Below are 20819 nucleotides of genomic sequence, written 5' to 3'. Positions count from 1 at the left end.
GGGCAGGAATTGTGTCTGCCTATGTGTTTGTACAGCACCTAGGACAGTGAGGTCCTACATTTAGGCTCTACAATTATATAAATAATAAATGAGGATAAAGCATCAAACTGTATCCCGGTATGTGCATTACATGCAAGTGAGTTAGAGAACTGAAATTTGCGGTAAGTGGCTAGTAGCAGATGAGTTTCTTTTGTCGGCAGACGGACAGGGTTGCCTGTTTGGTTTTGTCAAGCTGTTTGCCCCATGGTGGCAAATGGGGACGTGAACTTGGGAGAGTTGGCTGGGGGTATTTTTATATCAATCCTAACCAGGGGTCCCTGGTTCTCTGCCTTCAGTGCAAACCTTACACCAGTGCCTATTACCCTTCCTGATTCTCTTCTGACCACATCTGATCACACTGAAGTGAGTCTCTCGCTGTGTGTGTACCTCTCGCTACTTAAGCTTATTGTTATAATAATTATTTGTTCTGGTGCCCACCGCCAGTGTCTTAAGTGCTGTACAGACATGAAAGAAAGTAGATTCTATCACCACCCCTGGGTGCTAGGTATTGTACAGACACAAAATAAGGTAGAAATCCCATCATGAAGAGCTGATGCTGAACACTATAAAACAGAGACAGAGGGAAGGGGAAAGGAGAGGATCAACCAAGTAAAGTGGCCAGATGGTGATTGGCCACATATTAGTTCCTCTGTGAGGTCTGCAGGTCACTTAAATTATGCTGGCCACATATGCACTATGAGGTGGAGGCTAGACTTCCCATGTCCTGAAATATTTTACGCTCTGAAAAATTGAGAATGATCATGACTTAAAATTAAGAAAATAATTCATTCATTTTCCCCTCCAATTCTAGTCCATGGTGCTGCTTCTCCACAGCCAGAGACAATACATCTTTGAGTTTGATAAGAATGATCGATTGTCATCAGTCACCATGCCCAATGTCGCCCGGCAGACCTTAGAAACCATCCGGTCCATTGGATACTACAGGAACATCTACCGGCCTCCAGAGGGCAACGCCTCAGTCATTCAGGATTTCACTGAGGAAGGGCAGCTCCTTCACACCTTCTACCTGGGAACAGGGAGGCGTGTCATCTACAAGTATGGCAAGCTGTCCAAGCTAGCTGAAATGCTCTATGACACCACTAAGATTGGCTTCACCTACGATGAAACTGCTGGTATGTTGAAGACAATAAACCTGCAGAATGAAGGGTTCACCTGTACTATCAGATACAGGCAGATAGGCCCACTCATCGACCGCCAGATTTTCCGCTTCACTGAGGAAGGCATGGTGAATGCACGCTTCGACTACAATTATGATAACAGCTTCAGGGTGACCAGCATGCAAGCAGTGATCAACGAGACACCGTTACCCATCGATCTCTACAGATACGATGATGTGTCAGGCAAAACGGAGCAATTTGGTAAATTTGGGGTCATCTACTATGACATCAATCAAATTATCACCACTGCCGTCATGACTCACACTAAGCACTTCGATGCCTATGGCAGGATGAAGGAGGTCCAGTATGAAATATTCAGGTCACTCATGTACTGGATGACTGTGCAGTACGACAACATGGGGAGAGTGGTGAAGAAGGAGTTGAAGGTCGGACCATATGCAAACACGTCAAGGTACTCTTATGAGTACGATGCTGATGGCCAGCTGCAGACAGTGTCTATCAATGACAAACCACTCTGGCGTTACAGTTATGACCTCAATGGAAACCTCCATTTGTTGAGTCCTGGGAACAGTGCCCGTCTTACCCCCCTAAGGTATGACCTCAGGGATAGGATTACGAGACTGGGGGATGTGCAGTACAAAATGGATGAAGATGGCTTCCTCAGACAAAGGGGAAATGACATTTTTGAGTACAACTCAGCAGGCCTGCTCATTAAAGCATACAATAAAGCGAGCGGATGGAGCGTAAAATATCGCTATGATGGTCTCGGAAGAAGAGTTTCTAGCAAAACTGCCCATGGCCACCATTTACAGTTCTTCTATGCAGACCTGACCAACCCCACTAAGGTCACCCATTTGTACAACCATTCAAGTTCCGAGATCACCTCCCTTTACTATGATCTCCAAGGCCACCTCTTTGCCATGGAGCTTAGCAGCGGAGATGAGTTCTACATAGCCTGTGATAACATCGGGACCCCTCTGGCAGTCTTCAGCGGAACGGGCTTAATGATCAAGCAGATACTGTACACAGCATACGGGGAGATCTACATGGACACCAATCCCAATTTCCAGGTCATCATCGGATACCATGGAGGTCTGTACGACCCCCTCACTAAACTCATCCACATGGGGCGGCGAGACTATGATGTGTTAGCTGGGCGGTGGACAAGCCCAGACCACGATATGTGGAAACATCTGAGCAGCAACAACATAATGCCTTTCAACCTTTATATGTTCAAAAACAACAACCCTATTAGCAACGCTCAGGATATCAAATGTTACATGACAGGTAAGACTTCTCTTGGTTTCTTCTTAATTAGTGTATACACAGGCTGGTTTTTGCTCAGGTGGTGGATAGGTTTCTTTACATTCAACGAACCAGGCATCGTAGGGTCTTCCAGCCTAGACAGGGACTGAATTTCTCTTTAAAAAGGAAAAGAAACACAACAGAGTCTTCCATACTAGAAACTGGCCTGAATTTCTAATGTAAAACAACAAACAGAATTTAAAAAACCAGAAACCCAGACCAAACTTTTCAGTTCTTCTTTGCGTATCAATAAACAAAAGAGGGCACAAGCCCAATATATTTTTCCTTTGCAGGTCACCTTTAACCCTTCCACAGCTGGATCACTGGCTGCATACACAGTACTCATGAAAAATTTAAGCCAAGAACTGCACATCTACCGAACAGGTTTTCTTTTTTTCTTCCTTCCCGCTCTTTTTATTTTTCCCTTTATTTTGTTTCCGATTGTTCATTTCCTCAAACAACGCCAGCTTAGTTGCTGATTAACTTCTCGATAACCCCTCTCATTTGTATATGTATAACTTTGTTTACACAGTTTTGCTGTAGAGACTTGCCTGCAGATAGGCTTGTTTCAGCAAAATGACAACAGCAACCTAAACCTTTTATCATAGCAAGGCATTGTAGAGCCCCATAAAATAGTAATACAGTTCAAAGTTAATCCACCCCACAGTGTGAACAATTGCCTGTTAAAAGCCAGCAGCAACAAATACTGTGTGTCTTAAATTTAATACTTAAATATGGAAAGGTTCAGGACTTTCTTTATGTCAATAAGCAGAACAGATCCACTAAGCAGGTGTTTAAAAGTGAGAAGAATGGCTCCCCAAAGTGAATTTATTTCAGCAGAAAAGATTCTAGGAGACCTGAGTCACTCAGACCAAATGATCATATGATTTCATCAGATGGAATTAATGAACTTTCTTCTCTAACATATATTGTGTTGTGTTTGTGTAGGCCATTCCAAACTCGCACAGACAAAATCTTTTTAATAACCCCACTGTTGTGTATTCTGCATGTGCCACATATTTGACAGGAAAGCTGTTTTAGAGGGTTTTAAAATATTGTATCCAGACTCTTTTCTGTATCCTCGTGTCTATAAGAAAAGGGTGACTCAGTTACCATGAGTCAACTGTATAAAACTCTTAGGGAGAGGCAAATTATAATTAATTTTAAAAACCTCTAAAAAGTCCTAAATCCGCTTTTCTATATACAGTAACATTATTGGCTACCCCAGCATTCCAAATCAGAGGAGTCCAACCCCCTAAAATCATCAGTTGATTTAAAATAATGAGATTTTAAAAATAGAAAATTCTGGATTCTTTTTCAGAGCCTTTAGGATACATGTCTTCAAGCTTTTTCCCACAACCATGAGGGCTAGAAGCTTAGGTTTGTTGTTTTTAAATGAAAGCTGAGATTTTCAGGCAATCACCTGACTCTAGGAGTTGGGGCTTTAAGAACACCACCACATATTACAAGACTCATGAAAAATCATGAGAGTTGGCATCACTGTTAATGCCAAGATTTTAAGCTCTCATATTTCAGTACCTTTTAGAGCAGCAAAGGTGTGTCCATGGGCATGAAGCTTCCAATTTTCATCCACACAAGACCTTAAACCTGTTACTGGTGTATAGGTGACTATTGTCAGTTCTGGGCATGAGCCCAGTGTCCGTTTGCTTGAGTGAAGATGATTAGTTAAAGTTTTTGTACAAGTGATCAAAACCCATTTTTTATACCAGTATAACTATGTTGGCTATGGGTGTGATTTCTTACTAATACAGTTATACCAGTACAAGCCCTAGTGTGGACACAATTATACTGGTATAAAGATGCTTTATACTGGTATAGTTTATTCCCCTCCCCAAACAGGACTGGATATACTGGTATAAGCACTTCTATACCAGTACAAGTGTGCTCACACCAGATGGGTTGTATTCCTTTATATTACAATAGTTAAAGAAGTAGAACTTTTGTATGTAGACAAGGCCTGCAAAGCTCTTTGAAAATAAAACGTCCTGTGTTAATGGCCTTTCCTGAGGAACTGGATCTTGAGGTAATGGGAAGGTTTGTGTGTTCCAGTGATCCTAAGAGCTATGCCAGTGGGAGTTTTAACAATGCCGGACAGGTCAAAGGGTAGGGATAGGGTTGCCAGGTGACTGGTTTTCCACCAGAATGCCCGGTCACAAAGGGCTCCCTGCCTGCCCTATGTCCACGTGGATCCTGAAAGCGGTCGCCAGGTCCCTGCAGCCCCTTGACGCATGGGCGACCAGGGAGGCTCTGCGTGTTGCCCCCGCCTCAAAGATCAGCTCTGCAGCTCCCATTGGCTGGGAACTATGACCAATGGGAGCTGAGGGGCTGGCACCTGTGGGCAAGGGCAGTGCGCAGAACCTCCCTGGCTGCCCACATGTCTAGGGGCTGCAGAGACCTGGCGGCCACTTCCTGTGAGCCGTGGAAAGTGCTGCCAGGACACAGCACCCCGAACCTCCTCCCACACCCCAACCACCTGCTCAGAGTCCCCTCCCGCATCTAAGCTCCCTCCCGGAGCCCATCCCTGCTCCCAACACACCAACCCCCTACCCCAGGCCCCTCCTACATCCCAAACTCCTCATCCCCGGCCCCACCCCAGAGCCCACACCCCCAGCCAGAGCCCTCACCCCCTCTGCACCTCAACCCACTGACCCAGCCCGGAGCCCCCTCCTTCATCCCAAGCCCCTCATCCCCGGCCCCATCCCAGAGCCTGCACCCCCAGCTGGAGTCCTCTCCCCACCACACACACACACACCCTAACTCCTTGCCCCAGCCTGAAGCCCTCTCCTGCACCCTGAACCCTTCATTTCTGGCTCCACCCAGCGCCCACACCCCCAGCCCAGAGCCCACGCCCTCAGCTGGAGCCCTCACCTCTCACACCCCAACCCCCTGCCCCTGCCCGGTGAAAGTGAGTGAGGGCGGAGGACAGTGAGCAATGGAGGGAGGGGAGATGGAGCGAGCGGGGACAGGGCCTCGGAGAACAGGTGGGGCAGGGCAGGGGTGTTCGGTTTTGTGCGGTTAGAAAGGTGGCAACCCTAGGCAGGGAGCTGACCAAAAAAAAGCAGCCTGCTGCCCCTCCAGAGTGGGGACAGCCCAATGACCTATCCTCATAAAAACGTTAAGTCCTAGAAACACAGCCAGGGAGCCGCTCCGCAAACGGCACGATGGACAGCGATGTCAGAGCCTTGTTCGTGTCCTCAGCGACGTCTGACAGTGCCAAAAGGATTCTGACTATTAGGGGTCCAACCCTGCACATCCGTCCACGTCCCGAGCTCTCACGGACGTTCCCAGGTTTCTACGCTGCACGTCTCAAGCGGTGGGGATTCCTTGGCCATGGCGCACACACCTGCCAATACACTGTTGAGGGGTGTGGGCAGCATCCTTCCTCACCCCCTGGCATGGTTTGGCTCACTTAGGCCAGGCAGGTGCACTCACACAGACCAGCGATACAAGCCTCAGGCTGTGTCTACACTTAAAATGCTACAGTACTTCAGTGTAGACACTCACTGCAGTGATGGGAGGGGTTCCCCCTGTCACTGCAGTTAATTCACCTGCCTGGAAGGCAGTAGCTGCTGTCTATACCGCGGGTTCAGGCAGCGTGGCTGCGTCTCTCAGGGATATGGATTTCTCACATCCCGGAAGAGACGTAACTTCGCCCATGTACATTTTCAGAGTAGGCCAGCCTCAGTTTCCCAGTCAATGATTCCCAAGCACGTGTCTAGGAATGGGGAGCGTGGGGTAGGGAGAGTGGGCAGAGCAGGCATTTACGTTCTGAGAGGCCCATTGTTCAGCATGAATATTTTAGCAATTGTATACTTCGTGATGCAGAGCTTTGCTGCCAACATTGGGAAGCCTGATGGATTGAACTGACATTTTCATTACACGTGTCTGCATTAAGCAGTCTCTTTCAGGGCCCTCGAACGAATGTCCTGTGAAATGTGTTGGCAGGGCTACTGTAGCTGAAACAAGCTGTGATTCGAAATGTACTTTTCTTTCAAAAAGGAAAAAAAGTGTCATTGCCACTGGCAAATTAATATTTCCCCCCATTCTCTTAACCTCTCCTTCCACCTACTTCATTTTTCCTGCTCCTTCCAATCCACCCTCTCCTCCCCCCTCCCCAAAAAAAAAGGAGCAACACCTGTTTACAAAGTCAGATTTGGGAGATGCAACCGACAAAGACTGGATCGAATCTTTTCAGACATTACATATTTTCCTGCTGTTCAGCAGCCCCCTCTGTGCCTCTTTTGACATTGTTTTGAACATGTTTGGTGAATAACTTCTGCCCTATATAGATTTACTTTGTTCTCCTGGCCATCTGGTCCAAAATATGCATATCAAAGCTGTTAATTTCATATTAGGAGGATTTGGAAACGGGGATGCCTCATCACCAAATAAAAAAATAAACAAAGCTTTATTTCCCCCCCACACCACCGCAAGCACACACCTCCCCTTCCCTCCAAAGACACTTCTAAAACAATCTGTGTGGAGAGAGAAAAAAAGTGTTTTTATTACAGAAATCCCCCTCTTTGCACACAGATTGATGCAAGGGCTCTCTGGACCCAAGCCCCAAACTCAAAATTTTGGATTGCAAGAAAACAAGCAGTAGATACTGACTTTGTTTGGCTTCTGATTCCCCAATCATCTGGAAGCACGCTATTTCTCATTTGCAGCCCGAATGCTTTTCCAACGGTCTTCAGAAACACGTGTTTAAACTCATGTGGGGAAAAAGCCATGTTTTTTGAACAGATCCCCTCATCCACTAGTGTCAGCTCAAGTTGATGAAATGAAAAGAAAACTTCTTGTTGATACACTGGAGCTTGAAACAAATGAATCACCAACACGATGCTAATTACAATATGGAAGTCCTAAACCCCTTGGGAGCTGATAGTTAATTAAACTTTGACCCTCATCCCCTCAGCTTTTCCCAGCAAAGGATGGTATTCAGAGGCTGGGTAAATGACACAATTATAGTAGTGTCCGTTTTTCCTTCCTTCCTTCTGGAGTCAATGGAGATAAGCGAGCTTAGAATCATCATACGCTGTAAAGTAGATAAATAGGGAAGTCTTTTATATGCTGCTCCCAGGCAGATCCAGGAGCTAGCCAAGTGAGTTATTATTTTCTCCAGCTAGCTCCTCACTTGGCTGTCTTTCCCGTTAGCCTTGGAATCAAAGATGTTAGAGACTGAAAAGACTTAGCAGGGTATTGAGTGCCTCTTCCTGCCCAAGCAGGAATGTTCCCTGTGGCTCATATAGTAGCGTGTTCTCCAGTATAATTTTCAGCTTCCCAAGCAATGGGCTTGCTATCACTTCCCTTCTGGTTCCAACATTCCCCCTCTATCATAGTACAGAATAAAAGAGCTTCCTGAACGGTACTCCACTGAGTCTGACCATCATATATACATGGATCTGCTCACGATGTAAGGGCAGGTCAGTTTGACTGTGGCAGGCCCAATGTTTGTAAATGGAATGATCATGTGGAGGCTGTTTTTAAACAATACTGAAAAAAAAATGTAACTATAGGAATCTACCTATGCTAAATTAAAAGTGTGGTTTTTACCTACACAAGCAGTGGATACACCTTTAAGAGGTATATCAAAAGCCCCCACTCAGCTCCTGCCCCAAGTGTCCAGTACGACTGCCCTGCTACTCCCTACCTGTATGTGCTGGTTCATGAGCACCTCAATTTATCCCGTAGCCTGTAAACCACTTGGGATGCTTCCGGGTGACCAATATTAAAGCTGAGAATTTGCAAAGCCGCCTCAAGAATCTAAATCCTTAGGCAGGTTTGAACAGCTCGACCTTTGGTATTATATTTTTGTTCCTGTGCTTTTTGCTCTGCATTGCACCATTCTTGTGCGTGGTGCCTCACAAACTCTGAGAAGTTCTGGAGACAGAAAGATTGCTTTGGCCTTTGACAGTTTTAACAAAATGTATATTTCAGCTGTGTGGAAAAGTGGAGGACTTGGACTGGATGCTGTTTGTTTTTTATGGTTATTTCCTTCGTCCTCCATAATTTTGGAATGTGATACTTTAAAGAATCATTTCTGCTGGGGTTACTCATATACATGAAATGTAGTAAGCTCTTTGGGGCCAGGGCTGTCATCTTGTCCCAGGTTTGTACAGTGCCTCGCACAATGGGGTCCTGGTCAGTGGCGGGGACTTTTAGGCTCAACTGCAGTACAAAGAACAATAAAAGGTAATCCTACTTATGCTTCTCTCACATCCCAGATGTCAACAGCTGGCTGCTTACCTTTGGTTTCCAACTACACAATGTTATCCCGGGATATCCCAAGCCAGATACGGATGCAATGGAGCCATCATATGAGCTTATCCACACGCAGATGAAAACCCAAGAGTGGGACAATAGCAAGGTGAGCCATGTGACCACGTAGTCTGTCTATTTTAGGCATTGGCCTGGCACATGTCACCACGGGATCCAGGTGCAGTATTCACTTTAGAAATTACAATCAATCTGCTATTGCAGATGCTCAAGGTCACCGGAGTGAAAGTCAGCTTCCGAGTAGCTGCTGTCCCTTCCCACTTCAGTAATGAAATATTACTTAGACACAGGCCACCCTTATTTTTGGGGTGGCAAAAAACTTAGAGCCAGCCCTGCTTGGATCCCAGATCTCAGTGGGCCAGATACTTCCCTGAGTTACATTAATGTAAATTCGGAGTTAGTCCACGCTGCCACTGCAGTGATTTCTGATTCACATCACTGTAATGGTCTAACAGATCAGAATCAGTTCCCTTATCTGAGAAGGTTGAGGAGAAGAACCAGGCAGGTAACACTTCACATAATGTTGGGCTGTATTTGCCTTGCAGGGATGGGAGGTTGGAGACCTAATGCTGAGTTTGAGCATCCCCCAGCTTGGAAATACCCAGCATGCCATAAACCTTGCGCTACGTTCAGCTTAGCTTAGTTATCCCCCTGCAGCTCCAGAGTGACATTTAAAATCCAGTACTCTCTTGTGCTGCGCTTTCTGCCTGTGAGGCTGCCACTAAATGGTTTGTTGAACAAGTTCAGCGTTATTGGCCAGCAGGGGATGCGTCGTGACCTCTGGCATATTGCAGAGCTGCAGCACCTGAATCCAATTTTGCTTCTTTTCCCCTTTCGTCTTGTTGAATTACCGAGTAATTGCGGGCGGTCGTACAGCTCTGTTTGCGGGGGAGGGAGGGCTGGAATCAGTCATCATTTCATTAACTATACTGCTCTCAGTCTCATGAGCTCTGGGGCTCTGATACCTGCGGCTTGTTGTCTGCACCGTTGGCTGCAGGGGAAGGGTAGCCCAGCTCAGCTATTGGTTTTCGTCTGCACACTGAAGGAGGCAGAGGCTGATCTGAATTGTTTTGGCTGTGGAATGAAATAGGCTGTTGTGTATTCTAAAGTAACTTCCGAAGGGGAGGATCCTCCACACCCTCACAAGGCTTTACTCTTCCTGCCTTGCAAATCTGATTGATTAGGAGTGAATTCTGCTCATCCCATCAGTTTTAAAATGGAGCCAACCCTTTTTTTCCCAACAAGAACCACCTTATTTTTCTCTGTCGGGGGTTAAAAACGGCAACGGCCTTGTAGTTCATGCACAGGGCTGGAATTTAGGAGCTCTGGGTTCTGTGCGGTGTCACGTGGGGCGAAATCCTCTCTCCAGTGCCCAGGCTGAATGCTAGGAATCTCTGTAGGGTGGTGCTGCAGTGCTCTCAGATCCCACAGAGCCGACTGCAGCCCCTGTGCCCCTAACACTTCTGCCTAGAGGAGATGGGGGAGGACGAGGGGGTTGACATAGTGACAGATCCTCGGTCCTGGCCTGCCATTGCTCCATCCTCCTCCATGTGGTCACAGAGGGCACCCAAATGAAGCTGGGCTTTGCAGTGCAGGTGCACAGTCCCAGTACAAAGAAAAGGAGGACTTGTGGCACCTTAGAGACTAACCAATTTATTAGAGCATAAGCTTTCGTGAGCTACAGCTCACTTCCTCAGATGCATATCGGGGCAGTTTCCACGATATGCATCTGAGGAAGTGAGCTGTAGCTCACGAAAGCTTATGCTCTAATAAATTGGTTAGTCTCTAAGGTGCCACAAGTCCTCCTTTTCTTTTTGCGAATACAGACTAACACGGCTGTTACTCTGAAACCAGTCCCTGTACAAACTCACTGCATCCTGTCCCTGTCTCTCCTCCACACTAAAGCCACACCAGTTCCACCCCAGTGAGCCCTCTGTGCCTACCATGAAGGTGTATAAGTTGACCTTTCGTGCAACAGTTTCTTTCATCTACAAAGTGGGGATTGTAATGCTTCCCTCCCCCACGCAGGCGATGGGAGATTCCACTCACTATGTCTGTTTTAATTGGATTTAATGACTTAAGCTTAAAGGCCACAAACTTAGTGCCGAAAGCTCGGCAACTAAAACAGAGACCTGGTCAGGAATTTTCTGACAAAACGTGTTTTTCCTTGGAAAATGCCAGTGTGTCAAAACCAAGCCTGTTCATGGGGAAGGGTCAAGTTTGACAACTCTCCCAATTGCGGGGGGCGGGGGGGGGAAATTGAAAAAAAAGGTTTTGAAACTCTTATAGGTAATTTCTTTCATTGTTTATTTTTTCTTGGTTATTTTAATTAATTTATACTAAAAAAACCCAGGTTAAAAAAATTAAAGGTCAAAGTTGTAATGAAACATTTTGAAATTATAAAAACAAACACCTTCAAAAAATCAGATCAGTAGATTTTTAAGATAAGAAAGAACCATCGCTCTACTCTCTGCCATCTTCAACTCAGATGGTAATTTTCTGTTTCTCTTCCTTGGTAGGTCATTAAAATGGGTTGTAAGATGAAACACAAATGATAGATCATCTCCTCTGATCTCTTGCGTAGCGTAGGCCAACAAATTACACTCAAGAATGCCTGCATTGGGCCCGTAACTTTTGCTTGACGTATAGCATATCTTTCAGAAAAACATGAAGTCCTGACTTACAGATTGCCAGTGATGGAGAATCCACCAGGTCCCTAGATAAGTTGTTCCTGTGGTTAAGTACCCTCATTGGTAAAATTTGTGCCTTCTCTCTAATCTTAATTTTTCTAGTGTCACCTGTCAACCATTGGATCTCATTATACCTTTCTCTGGTAGATGAATGAATTCTCTACTATCAGAAATCTCTACCCCATGTAGGTACTTGGAGAGCATGATAGAGTCACCTGTATATCTTCTCTTAGATAAACTAAACAGATTAAGCCCCTTTATTGTATAGCTTTTTTATTGACACTCCTCTCTTTCAGTGGATCACTACAGTTGCAGTCATAGCACAAAGCAAACTCAGTTGCTACCCTGTGACTGGGTCATTTTGTGTAATAAAGCCAAGCTAAGCTCTCTTTTGGTCACAATTTCTTTCTTGTGGGCTTCTAACTGAGCTCCTTTACTTACCCAGTGGCCACTTTCACCCCTCTCCAGTATTGTCAGGGGGCATAGAGGAGGCAAGTCTCTGGTGTAGCTAATGCAAAGATGTTTTACTTGGGGTACTGGACTCAAACTGAGGTCTCAGTGCCTCTCCCCAGTTCTTGAGCTCCCATAATATACCTGCCTGAGTCTACAATGCTACTGTCACTCCATAAAGTTTCTTTAGTCATAGCCTAGACTCACCAAGTCAACAATAAGCCCATATTTTAGTAAGGGAAATATACACCCATGGTATATTGGTACAAGTAGAAACAAGGAAACAGGTGCAAATTTCTTTCACATCTTGGCTATTTATGATGGGAAATGAAAGCTCTAGGTATCACAGGGTAAAGCACTATTTAAAAACAAGAGATGATAGAAGCTAGCTGTGGTATTTTAAATCCTCAAGAACTGCAGGCAAAATACAAGCAGCTATTCCAAGATCACTGTAATGTACTATTCTCTGCAGGAAACAAACAATGAAGGTCAGTCTCTTCTCTCCAATGGGTCATTACTAGATAAAGTAAAATGTCACTTAAGGGCATCTGATTAAAAAAGATCTTAAGGAAAAACAAACCCAGATTAGAGATGTCAGTTGTGTATAGTGACAAATATTAAAATAAAATAACCAATAAGTCCCACCACAACTCCCTTCTGCTTTAATGCTGTTTTTATACTGTACCTCTGGGTTACAGTTGCCAAAAGCTACAGCATTTTTAGAGAGCTCTGCTCTGTGCCATCTTCAGCTCAGATGGTAATTTTATGTTTCTCTTCCTTGCTAGTTCATTAAAATGGGTTGTCAGATGAAACAGAAATGATCTGAGTATTTCAAAGGCAGGGATACGCTGTCTCTTTGAACTCTGCATAATCTGTTTGCATTCCCCCTTTTCTTTTCACAGGGTAGCATACAGGCTGAGGTTTATATATATATATATATATATATATATATATATATGAAGATTATTTAAATAAAAAAAAGAATACACTCTGTTATTAAAGGGATACACTCAGGGTCATCAGATCCTAAATTAAGCAGTTTTCAAAGTCCTCCCATATTATAGGACACAGTTTCAAGATAACCGAGACATTTTTAATTATGAGTGATGATGCATTGCGCTACCATGTGGAAGACCTTAGTTTGCAGATTTGTGTCCCTGGATAGCGAAAGTTGGGAATGGTAGAGCAGCACCATAGCTAAGCCCCTCTGGGAGCCAGCACAAGTGCCCTGTGTTGCTCAGAAGCAACCCCTCAATTTACTTGGCTAGAATAATTATAGCTATAAGCAGCGTCCAGTGGTAGGGCACAGGATAGGTAGTCAGGAGACCTGGTTTGTATTCCTGGCTCTGCCACCGACGCATTGTGGGACCTTGGGGAAGTCCCTTCATTTCTCTGCACCTCCTTATTGTTGATTGAAATTACTCCTGCAGTGAGGTGCTTTCTAAAGCTAAAGGAAGAGACGGTCCTTGCTAGAAATAGACAAGACAGACAAAACAAGCCAGATGTTTGAGGTGCTGTGGAACACTGTGATCTTTGGGTGACAGGTGCTAAGCACTAGTGCTGTTATATCCTGGGGACTCCCACTAAACCTCAGTCTAGATATTATGTCCAGGTGTATTTTGGGTTTTGTTTTTTATTTTTGAATGATGTTGGCCATATGAGTCGGTGAAGATGTTGTGAGGCTGTCATGTTGTGAGCCGCACAAATGCGGTGTATTACTAAGTCAAGGAAAAGTCATATGTTTTAATATGGTGCCATGAAACACAAAGGAGGTTAAACACAGATTTTAAATCTAGTATTTAACGGCCTGAGTTGGTGACAAAAAACTGGGACATTTAGTCTATCTGTATCTTAACTTAGCCATCTGCCTGAGTATTCCCCGAGTCAAAGAATACATGCCCTGCTCTGCTACGGCAGGATGGGGCAAAGTTACATTTCAGCTGTGTCTTGTAGTGTCAGCAGAACCTCGGAGTTGATTAATAAGGGACCCAGTACTATGCCAGCTGGTAATCAGAGCAGCTGAGGAATGGAGAAGGGAAAAAATGCAGCTATGCAAATTCTCCAGGGCATCCTGATTCTGAAGGGCACGAGCACTTTGTCAGTATGGCACCCTTCATGGTTTGCCCAGAATTAAATGGCGTGGCCAGTGAAGGGGAATCTCATGTGGGGCTGCATCTGTAAAGGTCATGTTGTGGCTGGACATCAAGACCAGCACCCTTCCTCTCAGTGACATGCAGTAGGCTGCGCTGTAGTCTCACGAGGGAGGCCCATCACCTGGCTGTTGAGAAACAGACCAGACCATGCACTATATATAAGAGGACTGGACCAGCCCTGCATGGGGCTGAGGTCTAGAAAGCCCTTCGTCACCTTAAATTCTGGGGTACACACTGAAGAACAGGCAAACCAGGTCCCACCCTATAAAACTCCATGCAGTTTTGCACAGAATTCAAAGGGAGCTTAAGCTTTTGGTCTGAGTCCCAAAAGGGGTTTAGCAATAGTGGGATTTACTATTCTTGTCCCTCTTCCCTCCCTAATCATGACAGGGATGGCAGCTGAAATAGCTCAGGACACAGGAGTAGCTTTTATTGCTCTGTGACAAGCCTGAGAAAAGGAGGGCAAGCTAGAACCTCCCCACAGAATCTCTTTCTCCAGACCAAAGCTATAGGACAAGCTTATCCAGCCAACTTTTCCATGGCCCATTCAAGCCATGTCAGATTTGCTCATTACTGGACCTGCTTGTGTCGCAGTTGATGTCAGTGGCAAAATCTCCTTTGACTTCAATGGGAGCAGGCTCAGCATGTGTCTCTCGTCAGTCCTCCTGAGCAGCATCCAGAATCTGAGGTTTTTTTTGTTATAACACAACACCCTCATAACAGAGCAGTCACTAGGAGATTCAGATGTTCCATGCCACTCAGAATCAGGACCTCTGGGAGTTTATAGCATTTACATCTGTAGTGTCATGTTGGAGAAAGGGTTGTTTTTGTGCCTCTTTATCATTGGTCACGTTGTGTCCTAATGGAGTTCGCCTACAACCCCACTGCTTTCAGGTGCCTCGCACAGGCGATAGGTCAGTGCAGAATTTAGCCTCACAGGGCCTCCCACAAACTTCTAGTGACACATTTGGCAGGTCACTTAATCGTCTGTGCCTCGCTTTCTTCATAGCTAAAATGAGGCTGCTAATATACCCTCTTGGGCATCACGAGGCTAACCGCATTCATTGTTGTAAAAAGCTTGGAGATCCTTCATTGGACGGTCCTGTAGCAGTTCAGCCTCTCATTGCTAGAATATTATAAATCGAATATGTAACAGCAAAATAGAGCTCATAACAGCCCCATGTAAATTAGCATTGACTCAGCCAAGACGCCAAAGTTGGACTAACCATGGAGTCTGAATTGTCCTCTGTCACCCCTAAAAAAGGTTCTCGTCAGGAAAGGGCTAAGGCATATTAAGGAAAACAGGAGTGTTAGTTTCCAGGCTGTTAAGCCAGCACCTTTCACAGCTATTAAATTCACTTTAAAAAAAAGTGAGGGTGGCCCCCTTTCGTCTGTAACCTATTTTTAATGCTGGCTGTCGTTACCTTAGTGAATTAAGCCCTTGGCCAAGACAGGAGACTTTTGTTACGGCATCGTCTTGCTTTTGTGAAATTTGAGCAGATAATTGTTCCTGGACAGGAGTAGGAAAGAAGACGGTACTCCCGTCAATGGATGAGTATGTTTCTACAGACGTTTTTCGGTAATGATAAGCTGCTAAATCATTCAGAGCATTTGCTCCTTTATATGCTAACAGCAAAAGTCACTTTGCATTAAAACTGTCTACAGGTGATCAAAGGCTGTGGTCCCTATGCAGTTCTTACTCAGGCAGAGCTCCCATTGATGTCAATGGGAGCTTTGCCTCTGTAAAAATTGAGCTTCAAGATTGAGTCTTAATAGCTGAGGACCTGATCCCACAGGAAGACTGGGAGCACTGTGGCAGTGAGGGGAGGGGAGCGTTAGCACCTCACTTGACTGTTGAATGATCCATTTTGGCCAATGCTTCAAGTGGCATTGAGGGGCTCTGGAAAAGAGTGTTTTGGCCAGAGTGAGGATCACACTGTGATGTGCAGCCTTGGAGGATGATGCAGGGTGGAATCAAAAGCAGGTTAAAACAGAAGGAAACTGCTACTATTTAAATACTTTGAGCTTATTGAACACCTTTTCTCAAAGCTTTTTACAAATATTAATTACTAGAAAATTCCCGGTAATCAGCTATGAATCATTTCTGATTTACAGATGAGGAAAACTGACGCATGAGCAATTAATTTTCCCAAGGTCACAGAAGGAGTGAGGTAGAATGCAACTGTCTCTCACTGTCACCACTAAACCCTAATCTCCCCTCCGTGCTGGGTCCCTCTCCACCCCAGTGTTCCACTCTGTCAGAGGGATGACGTTACATTCAGTTCGGTGTCTTGGCATGATGGCAGTTAGGGAGAATAGCCTGCAAGCACAGGAATCTCAATCAGTTGTTTCATTAAAAAGAAAGACTTTATTTTTCAGACCAACGTTAAGCAGTAGCTAGAGGAAGCAGAACCATTTGGCTCTTCTCACTGGATCATGTCATGTTATTTCTCTGCTCTCCAATGTGCTAGGGATACCTTTCAGTCCCCCGGCATCTCTTTCTAATTTGCGTCTCTCTCTCTCCTTCTCTCCCTTCCTAGTCAATCTTGGGAGTGCAGTGTGAAGTGCAGAAACAGCTGAAGGCCTTCGTCACCCTAGAGCGCTTTGAACAGATCTACAGTTCCAGCATCGCCGGGTGCCGGCAGCTCAAGGAGAACAAGAACTTTGCCTCGGGAGGATCTGTCTTCGGCAAAGGGGTCAAGTTTGCCATGAAGGATGGGCGTGTGGCCACTGACATCATCAGTCTGGCCAACGAGGATGGACGCCGGATCGCAGCTATTCTGAACAACGCCCACTACCTGGAGAACTTGCACTTCACCATAGAGGGAGTGGACACACATTATTTCGTTAAGCAAGGGCCGTCAGAAAGCGACTTGTCCATACTGGGCCTCAGTGGCGGGCGGAGAACCCTGGAGAACGGCGTGAACGTTACAGTGTCCCAGATCAACACAGTGCTCAGTGGAAGGACTAGACGTTACACAGACATCCAGCTCCAGCATGGCGCACTGTGTCTAAACACCCGTTATGGGACCACCTTGGACGAGGAGAAAGCCCGCGTGCTGGAGCTGGCCAGGCAGCGCGCCATAGCCCAGGCCTGGGCCAGGGAGCAGCAGAGACTGCAGGATGGGGAGGAGGGCATTCGCTCGTGGACAGAAGGGGAGAAGCAGCAAGTGCTAAACACGGGCCGGGTGCAGGGCTATGATGGCTACTTTGTGATCTCAGTGGAGCAATACCCAGAACTCTCAGACAGCGCCAACAACATCCATTTTATGAGACAGAGCGAAATGGGCAGAAGGTGACAGAGAGGGTCAATGCGGTGACTTCTTGCCAAAGACAGCTACTCTTTTGTGGCCACTTACCTGACTGTGTTGTACTCAATCCTTTTTCTAAACTGAACCTGGCTGGGGGAGGAAAATAAAGAGAGAAAGAATATGGTTGCACTGTAACTCATGCAACATTCTTTTTTTTTTATTTTAAATTTGGCCTTCACATGTTTTTTGCAATGAACAGAAGGTATATTTTGCCGTAGTGTGATCACAGTGAAATTTACTGTCTCTTTGTCCTTTTTTCCCTTTTGTGAGGAATTTAAAGTGGGGAGTTGTAAACGTACATCCATGGGTTACTTGGTGTGAAGTGAGAAATGGGTGTCTGTGCTAACTTGTTTCATCCTAATCCTTTCTTATTTGGGACAGGGACAGATAGCCTTCGACCCGAATAACAGCTCAGAAACGCTGGGCACGCTGGAAACGGAAGATGACAATGATTCCAAATCTCTCAAAGTGACTGTCTGAATCGTGTGCCTCAAAAGAGAACTTACAAGGAGTTTTCAGCTTTCACTTGGGACAGAAAGTGTTTCTTGGGCTCCTGCTGCACAGAAGTAGATTATAGAGGCAAAAGGAGCTGGATATATTAACTTGCAAGATGATTCTCTTCCTTCCTGAACTGGAATTTAAAAAAACAGTCTTTTTCATTATGATAGTAGATTTTTTTTCTCTTTCTTTTTTGGTCCATGCGCAAATCCTGTTTTTAGTTTAAAAAGCCAGTAAAGGCCAAAAAAGATCCTCCCACTCTATTGGAAAATATCCTCTCTCGTGCCTAGAGCTGTTCTCTAGGTGGGTTGAATGCACCGAAGTTGTAAACGCAACCTCATTAAATACATAGTATTTCAGTACACCAGGTTGTGTGTTCAGCAGTCCGCTGGGCTGTGTCCAATAAAGCAACTTCATTTTAGGAAGCTAATTTGAGTCTGTAAGTAGTAGGATAGTCTCCCACTGACGTACCATTGAAGAGTGCAGCAAATCCATACTCCAGAATTCTTGCTTTTGGGGGCTGTCTTTATTAGCCTGGAAACTGGCTTTCATTCAAACTAAATCATTTATGACTGTGGCAAACATGCCTCTCTGGGACTCTGGCAGCAGGGAATTTAAAACGTTTAATAAGCAGCAGGAGGGGAAATATTAGAACCAACCCTCTAACTGTTCCTTCCCCCTTTCGCCCCATTGGGACACCAAAAAGCTCAAATTATATGAGTAGCCCAGTGAGGGTTAACAGCGAACAAGGAGGCGTTTGAATAGAAATGCCCACTAGAGAGAGGCCCAAATAGTTTACAAGAAACTGCTGACAAAGTTGCTCGACATGGTAATGTAATTTGTACTCACATAATCCCCGTGCTGTGGTATGTGCAAGAGTCCTGGTGATTCAAGTGAACAAGGAGACTGAGCTGAGCTTCTTCCTGAGAAAATTCTCTACCGATACGGGGCATTGCTGCACTCAGAGAAACGCAGGTGTGATGCCATCCAGACCTCTGGATGACCTGGCTCTGACAGAGTCAGTGTTCACCCACACACACCCCTGAACTTTCACTGGCTGTCAGAGAGCAGCTCAGAACCTCTTACATGGTCTGAAATTTTTAACATCTTTTCATCTTCAGTTTTGGCTTCCAGGTTCTAACCAGAGACAGATTGAGCCATGCCGAAACACCACAACAAGAGAGGTTTCACAGCCGGCCCTTGGAGCATGGTGTTCTATAGTCCCCTAAAATCACGCCCTCTTCCACTGCACCCACCAAGCTCAGCAGACCCCACCACCAGCATCACTGCCTTGTGCCAAGACGGTATCCCCGGGTCTACTCAGTTACCGGATAGCAAGAAGGCTGGAAAGGACTCAGTGGGCACAAACTCCATGGATAGAGAAAATTGTGGTGGCCACAGTTCTATCACAGCTTCCCTGTAGATCCAGAACTTGTCTGTCTCTGTCCTTATGGCCCCCTCCTGGCTGTTCTCATGCTTTTGCCAGATGGAAGTGAAGGAAATCCCCCAAGAGAGCCTGTTATTCCTAAAATTTTTAACCTAATGTTACAGACCCAGTGAGAGGCACATTGAGAGTTTTAGATTCTGACCTTAACTGAACCCAAACACAGATCCATGTGAGGTTCACACATCTCTGATGCTTACCTACCATCCTGCTGCTTTCATAATTCCTCCTGGCTTTCAGGAAAGGGAGTGTTTTTGATACAGTAACTCAGTGTTATTCTTTGAACTTCACCTTGCAGAGCAGGAAGAGCGTTGGCCAGGACTGAACTGGCAAGCATCCTTTATGGAGAAATACATTGGCAGGAGTAAATAGCAAGTAGTGGTAAGTCTTGAAAATCAGCACCAGTTCTGTCGGAGTGGCTTCACTTTCTGGGAGGTTCTGAAACAGAGCAGAGCAAAAGCTGGCTGAAAATGAACGAGCTGCCCATCTTCAAGCCTAGTGTGTTATAAAGCCGCTCAATACTCTGTTCCGTACACCACCTCTTCCTTTTAACGCTACTCTGTCAAAGTGTAGCAGAAAAGAGAGGGAAGCCTCATGTATCCATTCTCATCGGTTTGTTAAAAATGTAATGGGGATTTTTATGATGGTAAATCGGCTACATTTACATGGAGTAGAGGAAAGGAAATTCAAGTATGAAACACTCCCAATGGAAACCTTGCTGGACTGAGATGGTACCTTTATAGCCTTACCCAGAGTCTTCAGGTTATTACACAAGTAATGAATCCGGGTAGGTCTCCCATTTTTCATGAGTCTCACAAATCTGCCTGTAGCCGAGAGCAATCCAAATCCACATCGTGGCAAAAATCAGTGCAAATTAGATTTACTCTTTGTTCTCAAGCAATGTGATGGGTCTAAAACTGCTCGACTTCCCATTAAAGTCCATTAGTGTCCTGTAGTTGGAGCCTGTGCACAGCCCAGGAAATGGAGGAGTCATTATTTTGAATCTCTTCTCTCCTGACTATTAAGTAGCTCCTTCAACAGAATGATGTTTCTCTAGCACTAACGAAGACAAAACCTAACCAATCGATCAAGGAGACAGTTGACTACTTGTGTCTGCAGCACTATTAGTAGCAGAGCAATAGTTTTAAGAGAAGTTTGGGATGTCTCCCACTCATCTTACTGGGGGTGAAAACTTGAAAGGCTATTTACTATCCTGACACAATAAGATTCCCCTTGTCCTGCCATAAGGGTCTTGTCTACAAGAGCCCAGTATTTTTCTGTGGAGTTCAACCTCCAGGGTAAGGGGAATGTTAAAAAATCAAGGGCTGCATGACCATTTGTTAACTGTTGCCCTGCTGAACAACATACCACATGCAGCTACACATCATTGATTACAGTATATAAGTATCTACATAGAGAACAAATATTTAATAACAGGTTCTTTAATCTAGCAGAGAAAGGTCTAAGGCGGTCGAACGGCTGGAAGTTGAAGG

At 45.3% G+C, this 20819-nt stretch overlaps 1 protein-coding gene across 1 annotated transcript in view; it reads left to right on the top strand.

Moving 5' to 3' along the window:
• The window catches only part of TENM4 (teneurin transmembrane protein 4), a 523302-nt gene extending 505783 nt beyond the window's left edge, over positions 1-17519 (top strand). The window contains exons 29-31 of the mRNA XM_073335791.1: positions 851-2465; positions 8729-8871; positions 16614-17519. Of these exons, the coding sequence (XP_073191892.1) occupies positions 851-2465; positions 8729-8871; positions 16614-17372 (2517 nt within the window). The 3' untranslated portion in view covers positions 17373-17519. The remainder of the gene's footprint in view (positions 1-850; positions 2466-8728; positions 8872-16613) is intronic.
• The last annotated feature ends 3300 nt before the right edge of the window (positions 17520-20819 follow it).

The sequence above is a fragment of the Lepidochelys kempii genome, chromosome 1 (assembly GCF_965140265.1).
Source record: "Lepidochelys kempii isolate rLepKem1 chromosome 1, rLepKem1.hap2, whole genome shotgun sequence".
Classification (NCBI taxonomy): domain Eukaryota; kingdom Metazoa; phylum Chordata; order Testudines; family Cheloniidae; genus Lepidochelys; species Lepidochelys kempii.
The sequence above is the reverse complement of the archived record's forward strand: the minus strand, read 5'-3'. Positions and strand labels throughout refer to the sequence as shown.